At 51.2% G+C, this 12,331-nt stretch overlaps 2 protein-coding genes across 2 annotated transcripts; one reads left to right on the top strand and one right to left on the bottom strand.

Moving 5' to 3' along the window:
- Window positions 1–1,939: 1,939 nt before the first annotated feature.
- Window positions 1,940–2,452, top strand: PFLUO_LOCUS5855 (uncharacterized protein; the record flags this gene model as incomplete). The annotated part of the gene is made up of 1 exon (XM_073783341.1): window positions 1,940–2,452. The coding sequence occupies one exon, from the start codon at window positions 1,940–1,942 to the stop codon at window positions 2,450–2,452; it is 513 nt and encodes a 170-aa protein (XP_073639906.1).
- A 5,982-nt stretch (window positions 2,453–8,434) lies between these two features.
- Window positions 8,435–11,872, bottom strand: PFLUO_LOCUS5854 (uncharacterized protein; the record flags this gene model as incomplete). Its single annotated transcript, XM_073783340.1, has 3 exons — window positions 8,435–8,980; window positions 9,038–10,899; window positions 10,966–11,872. The coding sequence occupies 3 exons, from the start codon at window positions 11,870–11,872 to the stop codon at window positions 8,435–8,437; spliced, it is 3,315 nt and encodes a 1,104-aa protein (XP_073639905.1).
- Window positions 11,873–12,331: the final 459 nt, after the last annotated feature.

Below are 12,331 nucleotides of genomic sequence, written 5' to 3'. Positions count from 1 at the left end.
GCCTTGCAATATATGTCATCTCAGATGTCCGTATCGCAGCGGATCCTCGTGGGTTAGTAATTTTGTTAGTAGGCTGGCTTGAAGGCGCTTCTCCAAGTGTTCAACATCCTATTTTCGGCAGTTGAAGCGCGTCTACCATTTGTCACACGAGGTGGTTGGTGGGTTAGATCGGCGAAAGAGGGGGGGGTGATTTATGTTCGTCGGCATGGTTAGGTGGCCTCGAGTCGGCCCGTGGCGATGGCGAATCGTATTGAAGCCCGTACCGCCTCTAGGTTCGGCGTCCACTTCTGATCACCGGAAGGCGACTTTCCTCCTAGGAAGAAGGATATATTTCCTCGGTGGGTGTTGGTACATTGTAGTAGTTCCGTCCGTTGCGCGGTCCATTTTTGACATCGAAATAGGAAATGCTCCACGGTCTCTTTCGCTTGTCCACACGCACACTGGTCCGTGTCTGCTACGTTGATTCGATAGAGATATCCATTGAGTCTTGCCATGCCGGTTCGGAGTTGAGCTAGCACGCTCGCTTCTTTCCACGATAATCGGTCATACAGCTGCCGGGTGTGTTTGCCTGGGAGTGCTGCATCAACTCGTTTTGCGTGTCTCCCTACGTTCAATGGCAGGTCATTGCTAGGGACTGCTTGGGACCGTGCGATATTCAATGTTGTTGACTTCATTCTCGGGACGCATTCTTGCGGGAGAGCATCTTCTTGTGTCGCGGCTCTGGCCTGTTCTTTAGCCAGACTCCGCAGTTTGTTGTCTTCGCTCGTTGAGATCCACCGGATATTGATCTGGTTTCCATTTCTCCGTAGCTTTCTCATCAACTTGTACAGTTGGCAGACGAATTCCTGGCCTGACTGTTGTCGAGGATTCCTTAGTGTCAGAGCCGCCGCTTTGTTGCTCGTGAGCAGCGTAATCCTGTAATCTTTCAGTCCAACTACCATGTTCAATGCATGTGCCATCGCTGCTAGCTCCGCAGAGAATGGATTTTGCTCTGCCCTCATATGGGTCACGTGATCGCAGATACAACCTCACTAGTCAGTTTATAGTTAATGTAATTCGCAGGTGAGTGGGTCAGAAAACGCGAGCGCGCCCCAACGCGTCTTAACTTCTAACAGGGGACGCAGGTCACATGACACTATCGTGCAACCCTGCTCCTTCTCTCACCTGTATGTACATAAATTGCTGGCGATCGTCTCTTGTTGCATAGATACGGTTTTGCTTCAGCAAATATTTAGGATCTAATACTGTAACTGTTCACTTCACAGCAGGATCTCCTTGTAGAGACATATCAGTGCATCATTCAACATCCGACAGATCTACAAGGGATTCTCGTACATGATACACTCAGTCCTTGGTAAATCTCCTGCCACAGTATCCTGAATGCATTACAAAACCATCAGGGAAATAAAGAGTAGGCTTTCATACAGCAGGTATTATACAGTACATTGATCAGGCCTTATGAGATACGTAATCTGCATTGTCACCTAAATATTGCCCCTGAGAAACCCATCAAGAAAAGTTATCAGTGTCGGATACATCGGGTTTCCCGCTATGGACTGTTGTACAGCCATATTCGAAATCAGATTAACCCAAATTCTCTCATGAATTGTTTCTCGAACCCTAACTTGAAACACACTAATCTAATTTTGGTTACTTTCTCAACAATCCCTGCTCACTTGTAACGTATCGGCTAACAGTAACAAATGAGACATTGTTATAAAACGATAAGGACCCATGGAATCTCGTACAAGCTCCCATTCAAACAGTAGGTAAGTCGGGGATTCCACATAGCACTATCGTGCATCCCCGCTCCTTCTCTCAGCCAAAGAAAATCTCTTTCGCTCTCTTTAACACCTATAAGGAATCTCTCACTTCGGGGTTCTCGCATCCAGATCAGTTTTCTGACCTATTGAGATATCGTCTACCACTTCCTTATTGTATGGCTGTACTTCCTTCCCCGGACGCCGGCCCTAGCAAAGTCCGGGCGTTTTTGCTTGATCTCCTAATTCAAGAACACGAGGCCCCTCCCGAACTCGCCAAAACATGTGCCGATAAGTGGGTATTAGGCCACGGGAGCGACTTGCGGCGAACATCTCGGGAGAAATTCAGCCAGCTCTTCGGGGAGTCAGTGGGTCCCTATCTGTACAAAAGCGTCAAGAGAGATGTGGAGGCCGAACTGTGGTCATCCCCTACGTGGAAACGCACCTACTGGACCATGGTCACCGTCAGCGTTGCTGCCGTATTCTTCCTGATCCAGGCATATTACTCTCGCTCGCAGGCGCAGACAATAGATAACCTGGGGTACGCGATGGTGGTGTTTGGGCCGACTATGTTATTCTGTGCATTTGGATCGCCGAACGGTAACATATTCATGCTAGCACTTTGGACGGGGGCTTTTGTGTCATCTGGAGCGGGTCTATGGTGTGTGTTCAAGCTGAAGCTGATAGAGTGAATGTGTGCTAGGGGTGATCTACAGAGTGTAAATACCTTTTGGAGTTACTTTATACGCAGTTACCGCGCGGTGTACAATCGACGCACACCCTTAACGACGAACCAGGAACTTATTCCACAATACTGTAGGCGTAAAGGTAAGCGCGCATCACAGTTTCATGTAAGATACAACGTTCAAGGTCTCACCATTGTCATGTAACATACATCGGCTATTCTGGGAAGCGGGGCATCTACGACTACACCGTATTTGGTTTAGCGTGTTTCGGGTTAGGGTTCGAGAATTAATCCGTGTGAGGGTCTTGGTATATCTGATTTCGAATATCGCTGTATACAGTATACGACAACTATCTGTCCGAGTATGTACATTGAGAATGACCCACTTCCTGACATGAACTTAGAGCCTCGCCACGGCCTCTCGTGGCCCATTGCCGTTCCCATTGTTAGGCTGCCCTCATGGCGCACGACTGCGAAACCGCTGTGACGCCTCGGCGAAGTCCAGTACGGCCTGAACCGTCTTGTCCCTCGAGACGATGTCTGGTTTACCTTTCTCACCTTCGTTTGAGCCTCCCAGCAGACTCGACACGCCGTTCAGCGCGTCCCCAACTTTCCGGCTCAATTCTACCCTCAGCTCTCGGAGCCTCGGGCATTCCATTAGCACGTGGGTGACTGTCTCCTGCGCACCGCATTCACATAGATCATCATCGCGGAAGCCGAATTTCTTCGCATAGGTGGATAACCAGTTGTGACCCGTGCGTAGCTGCGTCAGCGGGTAGGCGCGGTTCCTAGATAAATTCCCGTAGAGTTTTCTCGTGTACCGCGCTGGTAGGCCACCGTCCATCTTTCGTAGGTGAGCACCTTTGGTGCTTGACTTCCACTCTTGCCCCCACTGGGCGTAAATTTTGCTGCGGACAAACGCGTTCTCCCTCGATAGTAACGGTCGAAAGGGGTGGGTTTTACCCGGTTGCGCGGCTTCTTTGGCGAGTCGATCTGCAGTGTCGTTCCCTGGGTTTTCACAGTGCCCTGGTATCCATTGGAGGCGAAGACTGATGTTCTCCCTTTGAACCTCGGCAGCTGCCTGAAGGATTGCATGAACGATACGTTGTCCCGACCTATTCTTCACATTCTGGATCGCCTGTAGAGCCGATCTGCTGTCACATAGGATTGTTGCTGTTATAGGAACCCCGTTTAGGGTGTTTGAGCGTTGGTGGGCCAATTTGAACACCATATTGACCGCGTAAAAGATGCCAATGAGTTCCGCTACATGAACCGACCAACGTTCCATCGGCCCCACCTGGACCTGTTGAGGTTCCATGACCTCGTTGTTTTCGTTGAGTGTGACGATGGCAGCCCCCAGATGGCCCTCACGCCCTGAGGCGTCTGAATAGAGGACGAGGTCGGAATGTGACCGTGCCTTGTCCGCGCGCTCTCTTGCGAATTCTCGGTCTGGTTCAATCTCAATCTCCGCGAACGCCTCGGCACTCCATGGGGGCAGTGGTCTCGGGTCGATCGTTTCTAGGGTTGCCAACCTAGACGGGTCCATGGTCTTGAGAGTTTCCGCGAGGGGAAACCTGTAGCGTGATCTCATATTGTCCCTACGTCTCTGAGCTCGTGATAGGGCACTCCAGATGGGGTGATCGCGAGGCAGAGTGTGTAGTCTTGCGATGGTGCGTTGCGCTCGGTGGCGGAGACGGAGGTGTGTAGGAAGTATGTAGGCTTCCACCTCTAGCGTTGTTGTCGCTACCGTTCTGAATGCCGACAAAATCCGGATCAATGAGGCTCTCTGTACTGTGTTCAATTGTCGGAGGTGGGTCTTGTCCCGAAGCGGGTCATGCCAGACTGTCGATGCATAGTCCACGATAGGCGTGACGCATGCTTGGTAGAGCTGTCGCATCTGTTCTGGACGCAAATGCCGTAACCCACTTAAAGCGATCGTGATTTTGGTAGCACGTTTGATGGCCTGCTGAACGTGTTCCTTCCAGCGGAGTTCCTGGTCAAACATCACCCCCAGCAGCTTTGCTGTAGGTGACGGCTTCACGTCGGTTCCATCAAAACTAAGTTGCCCTTCCAGGTGCTCTCCCCTCTTTCTGGTGAGGTGGATGAGTTCGGTTTTCTCTGCGGCGAAGCTAGATCCGGTTTGCCGTGCCCACTTCTCGATTCGAGGGATGTCTTCGGACTGCATGGTGGCTAGGTTTTCCGCGGCCGAGCGGCCTACTCGCCATCGGAAGTAGTCGTCAATGAATGCCGACGCGCCTCCGTGGGAGTCGACAGGTTGGTCGACCAGATCGGCGTTGAAGAATGCAAACAAGATAGGAGAGAGTGGAGACCCTTGCGCTAGTCCTGCATGTGCGAGGGACTCTGTCTCGGTACGGAAACCGTCAAATCCGATGTTAGCATGGCGGTCACTCATGGAGCTTGCAATCCACTTCCGTACTACCATCGGAATCCCTCTCGCCTGTAACGAGTGATCTAGGCTCACCCAGTTCACTCCGTTGAAGGCACCCTTGAGATCGAACGAAATTAAGGTCACCACCTTGTGTTTGTACCACGCTTGGTCAATCGCATTGGACAGCACCAACAGGGCTTGCTCGGTGGTTCGGCCTGGGCGTCCGCCGAATTGACTGTTCGGCAGCAGGCCGTGCTTTTCTGCCAGATAGGACAGCCGTCGCGCTATAACTGCTTCGAGAAGCTTGCCGAGTGTGTTCAGCAGTGAGATTGGTCGATAGGCGCCGGGAAGCGAGTAATCTGGCTTGCCTGGCTTCCGTAACACAATGATCTTCGCGCTGCGCCATTGTTTTGGGTGGTGTCCTAAATCTACACATGCCGTGAAAATGCGGACAATAAAGGTCTTCAGATGTGCCCATAGATTTTTCCAGACCAGCATCGGTAGGTTGTCCTCCCCTGGTGCTGTCGACCCCTTCGCTGTCCTCAGTGATCGCCCAATCTCTAGTTCTGTGATCGGATGCCACGGGAGCTCCGGGTATGGTGAGATCGGTGGCCCGGGTTCGGGTGGGTTCATGATAGGGAAGAACGCATCGAGGAACGTCTTTGCTTTGTGTTCGTTCTGGATGATCTACTCTGAGCCAGCTCGCAATGTTGGGATACAACCCCATGTCTCTCGAGGCTTCATGTAGGTCGCGGCTTTCCAGAGTTTCCCTTCGCCTGCCTCGTCTAGGAACTGTCTCCAGTGTGATGCTTTGGTTTTCTCGATGGTCCGGGTCCACGCTCGCCGCTTTTGTCGCATGGCCTGAAAGGCAGCCGCGGTGCTAGCATGGTCTCGTCCGAGCTCCGCGCAGCTCGCCTGCCACCTCCTGCGTAGTTGATTGACTTCCACTTGTTGTACCTTGAGATCCGGGGTAAACCATCTCTTAGAGTATGGCGTTGGGCGCATATCGGGCGTGAATCGGTCAACCGCCTGGGTCGTCGCTGATGTGAGCTTCTCCACCACTCGGTCGAGTGTTGGCCGGGTCTTAATGTCCCTCCACGGACACATCTGACGAGCTACTTCCTCGCCGATTTTGGACCAGTTCGCGCGCTCGTACGCTTTCCTCGCTTTGGTTCTTGGCTTAGTCTGAGGCTGCAGATTCCATTCCGAGTAGGTGGCGCGGTGGTCAGATCCGTAGTTTTTGTGGTACAGATGGCATTTAACGAGCATGTCCGGGCTGTCTGTCACTGTCTGATCGATGGTTGAGTTTTGTCCTGGGTTATTCAAGGCCCAGTACGTTGCCGTGCCTCGGGGGAGGCAGCTATAGAGGTTGTGGGTCTGGAAAAAGTCGATTAGGTCGCTGGCATCTTCGATAGACCTTGGCGCGATGTGATTGCCGCCCCACATCGGATGGTGTCGATTGAAGTCGCCAGAGGCAATGATACTGGTCGACCGCTGCTCGTTTTGGGTAGAAGATGTGATGGAGCTTTGAATCGCGGTGAGGGCTGGCAACGCCGATGCGTCATCGCCGGTGAAAAGTGGTACTGGCGGTATGTAGATAGAAAAGAGGAGTATTTGAGAGTTAGCTGTCCATATCTTGATGGCTGCAATATCTGGGTGGTCGCATGGAATTTGACGGTGTGAGGAGGTGGAGATTCGTCTGTTGACGTAGATCAGGCTGCGAAACCGACCAGCATCGAGCTGTGCGGTAGGCCTATATAGTCGCCAGGCGCTGTGATTGACGTGTGTGCGGTACGTGGTGATGGAGGGCTCCTGGATCAGAAGAACATCTAGATCTTGACTTTGAGGATCATTAATCAGTGCCTCCATTCTTGGTCCAGATTTCATCATGTTCAACTGTAGGATACGGAGGTTCGTCTCTAACATCTGACGAGGTTAGAGGTCGCTGGTCCTGGACACTGTCGATCGCCGGTCGGATGTTCGCCACTACAATCCAGGCACCGCGCTCTCATTCCCGGTGGGCATCGTTCCCGCTCGTGCTGTCCTGCACAGTGTCCGCATCGTGGCGTTTCCTTGCACGTCCATGCTAAGTGTCCGAACCGTTGGCACCGAAAACACCTCTTTTTCTTGATCTCGCGTCGCTCAACATGAGGAATGTAGTGCTGGCTGACAATGAAGCCGTTCCGCAGCAAATGTTCTGCTCCCGCTGCGGAGTCAAATCAGATTTCTAACGATGCGAACTTCCCCAAGGCCTTATCTTTCGCTTTCATCCAGGCCAGTTCGTCGATATGGAAACCGAGTTCCGCCAGGTCGTTATCGTTGATAATCTTCTCCGCTGCCTGGGTTGCCCTTGTTTCCAGGTCAAATTCCTCGGTAGGGGTACGGTGGACTACAACACCGAACCGTGGTTTGACCAGTTTCGTGTTGTTGCCTAATTTATGTAGCCATCCAGTGTTATTGCTCGCTGCTTCAGCCGACTCCGTATCTTTGAATCGAATAAGATAGCCGGTCTTGGTGGTGCCAATGCCCACTACTTGGGCATCTTTCGTTGCATCGTCGCTCTGCAATGCAGTGCGAATGTGGGTGTTGACGGCATCGGTGGGGAGATACCGTCCAAATGCGTTTCCGTCGCCGTCTTCATTGTCTCTTGGATCGACAAAGGTTCTCTGGGTGCTGATTCGGACGCAGTTTTGTTCTTTCTCGGGTGGTTGGTGGTTCAGCGAGGGCGTGGCATTGCCGCCATTGGCTGCGACTGCTGCCCAGGTCCTAGTCGCGGGCACTGCTGGGGCGCTTTCAAGCTGCACCCGCAGTGCTTTGACTTCCTCATGGAGCCTTTCGTTCTGTTCCTGGAGGACGTTCTGGTTGTGTTTGATCTCCTGGAGTTCGTTTTGGGTGGCTGCGATGGTCGTGGTTTGGTGGCGGATGATGTCCTTTAGCGTGCTGATCAGTTTCCACACCTCCTTGGTGGTGATTCGACCGGCTGGATCCGACGGAGCGAATATATCTCCACTCCGGGTTCGCTTCCGGCTTTCGGTGGTGGTTCTGGCTTCGAGGTCGTCCTCCGTGAAGCTGGCGGTGGTTTCTTGCGTGTTTGTGGGAGGGGTCTCGGGCCCTCCCGCGGGTGGGTCCGCCATCAGTCAGGGGTTAGTTCACGTTCCGCGCACAACGCTTCAGTTTTATATCGTCAGAATATCAACCAATTCCAGTCGCGACCGTTCTTTCGGTACAGTCCGTGTCCTGTGCTACAGTAGCCGAGTGGATTATAGTACCTTGCAAAACCGCCTTTCGCCATTGTACTCACGGATTGTTTCCCAAACCCTAATGCCAAGACTGGCTAACTGCAAGTAGCTAGGCCCAGAGAACTCACTAGCTCTGTTTTTCGTTAGTAGTATTGTAATGTACAGTAATATCGTCATGTTTGAGACACAAGAGTAGCTGTCCTTTTTTACGCAGAATGATCAACGAGAAAGTCAGGAATGCTTAGGGCCAAATGGGATTCATAACCTCGTTTACGAGCTTCGTGGTATTGTACAGATCATGGGGTTTGCACAGTATTATCAATGCCAATGGTTAGATTAAATGAAAAGACATAGGTTATTCTTAGACTTGGTTTCTTTTATAGGCCTGGACAGCTCTTGCGAGTAAACGCTCAGATACTAGTCGATCAAGGTGCTCTTCGCTAAAGGTCATCTCTTTCACCGCGACCACATGCCGAAGCAGCTCCACCGCCTGCTTGATCTGTCCGTCGAAGAGACATGCACCTGCAAGTGTATGCTCAGATGATAGTCGATGAGGATGCTTTTCGCTAAAGGTCATCTCTTGCACCGCGACCACATGCTGAAGCAGCACCACTGCCTGCTTGATCTGTCCGTCCGAGAGATATGCTCTTGCGAGCTCATGCTCAGATGATAGTCGATGCGGATGCTCTTTAGCAAGTGTTTTCTCTTGCACCGCGACCACATGCTTAAGCAGCTCCACTGCCTCCTTGATCTGTCCGTCGAAAAGATATGCACCTGCGAGCTCATGCTCAGATGTTAGTCGATGAGGATGCTCTTCAGCAAGTGTTTTCTCTTGCACCACGACCACATGTCGAAGCAGCTCCACTGCCTGCTTAATCTGTCCGTCCGAGAGATATGCTCTTGCGAGCTAATGCTCAGATGATAGTCGACGAGGATGCTCTTCGGCAAGTGTTTTCTCTCGCACCGCGACTACGTGCTTAAGCAGCTCCACTGCCTGCTTGATCTGTCCGTCGAAGAGATATGCTCTTGCGAGCTCATGCTCAGATGATAGTCGATGCGGATGCTCTTTAGCAAGTGTTTTCTCTTGCACCGCGACCACATGCTTAAGCAGCTCCACTGCCTCCTTGATCTGTCCGTCGAAAAGATATGCACCTGCGAGCTCATGCTCAGATGTTAGTCGATGAGGATACTCTTCAGCAAGTCTTTTCTCTTGCACTGCGACCACATGCTTAAGCACCGCTACTTCCTGCTTGATCCATCCATCGGCGAGGTATTCACCTGAGAGCTCATGCTTAAACAGCTCCATTGCCTGGTTAATCCGTCCCTCTCTAAGATATGCCCTAGCAAGCAAATTTTTAGATCCTAGTCGAAAGGTGTACTCTTTGCCAAAAACTTCCTCTCGCACTGCGACCACATGATTAAGCAGCTCCAGTGCCTGCTTCATGTTTGGGTCATCGAGATATGTGCGTGCGATTGTATGCTGAGATTGTAGTCGATAGGGTTGCTTTTCATCATAATGGCTCTCCTTCCATCTTGAATTTTCTTCAAAATAGCCAACGGCTTCTCTCGCCCGGCCATCTGCCAAGAGACATATTGCAACCTTGAAAAATAGTTCGTATCTCTCATCCATGCCTTGTGTCTCATCCGTTCGAAGAATTCTAAGAGCATGTGGCAAGTATGCCCTCCACACCTCACGATTCGTATATTCATCGGATGGAAAAACCATTTTCATATGCCGCATGGTGCTCTTGATAGCCTGAGATATATCGCCCTCCTTTTGCGACCATAGTCGCGTCGACAGCTGCACTAGACCGTGCATGTCAAACATGTTGCCATCGTCTCTCTTGGTCACAAAAGCATAGCCACAGAGCATGCCAATTGCGAACTCCGTTTCCTCCTCCGACCCGATAGGGGGGAGCATAGATCGTGGGATTGCTTTTGGTTCAATGTAAGACATGAATTCTAGTAGCCTAGCAGCAGAAGTGTTGGAGTTCCTAATCTTGTTGAAAGAAATGAGCCATGTGGCGGCAATAGCATTCTGGAGATCAGGGTAGCGAGTGCTATCATGGAAATGCTTGCTCACAAGATTCATTCTATCTTTTTCGGTGCCGTGCATTAGCTTGAGGTATCTCGAAGTCGATATATCGGTCTTGTTGATATAGGCAGCCGCCTGTGTGATGGCTAGAGGCAACCAGTTGAGTTCTTCAAGCAATTGCGCAGTGGCGGCCTCATCGCGGAGTAGATCTTCTTTCACGACTTTCTCGAAAAGGCTAGTCGCATCTTCCGGGCTCATTTTCTCGAGTTTGACAATGTCTATCTCCGCGAATGACACCGCGACCTCGCGGAAACCAGTGGTGAGCAAAGTCACGCCGTTGTCACTAGTAGGAAAATACTTGTAAAGTCCACCGGAGACATCGGCGTTGCCAAAAAGCAGATCCATGTCGTCTGCATTATCCACTATAAAAAGCCACTTTCCGGCTACCTCTGAACTAAGATAGCGGAGCACCATTCCCATGACGGTTTCATGGTCCGAGATTTTGTGGATGGCAAGCCTTCTCACGATTTCTGTGCAGGCCTGCTCAAAACTCTCCTCGCTCAATGCGGGCACCCAAAAGATAGAATACCCTGGCATATGTTTCTTTACCCAATATGCAAGCTGTAGAGCAACTTGGGTTTTGCCAACACCCCCTAGTCCAAACAGGGCCACCTTTGGGCATTCTTTGTGGATGAAAAGTTTTTTTTGGAGCAGATCTAGCGTATTTTCTCGGCCAGTAAAGTGGCGGTTTGCAATAGAGGGAAGGACATAGTGGGCCTTGGGTTGGTTGTCTAGTGCAGTCAGCAGGTTTGACACTTTATTGCGATTCTTCTTAAACTAACGGCCACGTAGCTCACTTTCTTCATCCCCTTTCGCTTGCTGAGTCCTTTTTTCATCAGAGGCTGTCGGCTCAACGCCAGACCTCTCTGCCGATAGGGTGCCCCGCGTGAAAATATTGACGAACCTCTCAATCGCTCTGGAATGCCCAGAAAGATACCTTTGGGTATGCGCGGCGATTTTGTTTGCTTCGTCCCAATCTGACAACGTAATATCCTCGAGGCCACGATCCACGTCAAATCGGAAGTACTGGCCGCTGTCCCCGTATCGATAGTCTAGGCTACTGGCTATCTTCTTAGATGACGTAGCCATCTCCTTCAAGGCAGTGATAATCGACATCCGCGTATCCTTGATATTGACCACATTTCCAAGACCCGTCCCGAGGCTTAGAACTAGCCGGTCTCGATGTTCAGGAAACTTCTGTTGAGCTGCCTTGATGAGCTCGTCACATGGATTATTATACCCGAACCCAGCATCAATAAACTCAATCGCATCTCGACCAACTTGAATGGATTTGAAGAACGTAGTCGCAGCCGAAGTGGCACGCGCCACTTGCCATATAGTGCATCCGTCAAAGGCAGCCGAAGTGTCGTACGTCTCGAAGAGCGTTGGTCCGGCATCGAGATTTGCCTTTGTTATTGCGAAGGCAATCGTCTTCGTGCATTCTTGATCCCGGAAGGCCAGATCAGAGTGTGGACATGATGTAATTGTCGGATAGCCTTCGCGCCGACGGGTCTCACATTCCTTGTCTGTGCAGAACTCTCGAACTGTTTGTTTGATCGCACTCTCGAGCGCTTGAGCGGAAAAAGCTCCACGCGGTGACGCAGGGATTAAAGAGAAAGATCTCTTAGGAGTAAATGCCTGTTTCGCAACCTTCAGGTATGCTCGTATGCATTCGCCTACGGTCATTCCTAGCCGACCAAGCATGATAGCAATTATCCTTATAGTATATTAGCAGGTCGATTCAGCGGGCAGGACGATAGCGTACCCTCCAGTGCTTGTACCTCCGATCAGGTCGAAATGGTCGCACGGTCGGGGGGTATGGTCAAGTTGATGGACGTCGCGAACCATTTCCATAATTCTCTCCAAGATAAGGAGACTTGAAATCCCGCGAATCCCACCGCCATCTCCAAGTATGTTAGTGATCCTTGATAGTTGATCAGGGGAGTCTTACCAAGTGAGAGAATCCTTAGAGGCTCGGAAGAGCCCCCTAAGGACGCTTTCGACACCATATTCTACCCGTCCTCTTCTCAAATATGTGGGTGTTGCTTATACCGTGCTTCGCCGAGCAACAATAGAAATGACGATAAAGAAATGGTCGCAGAGCGTAAGGGGCGTCGGCGGACTATGTAAGCGCTCAGCTAAGCTAGCTGGATTCCTTCCCCG

This window comes from Penicillium psychrofluorescens (assembly GCF_964197705.1).
Source record: "Penicillium psychrofluorescens genome assembly, chromosome: 4".
NCBI classification, from domain to species: domain Eukaryota; kingdom Fungi; phylum Ascomycota; class Eurotiomycetes; order Eurotiales; family Aspergillaceae; genus Penicillium; species Penicillium psychrofluorescens.
Note: the sequence above shows the minus strand (reverse complement) of the source record. Positions and strands in the feature narration are given on the sequence as shown.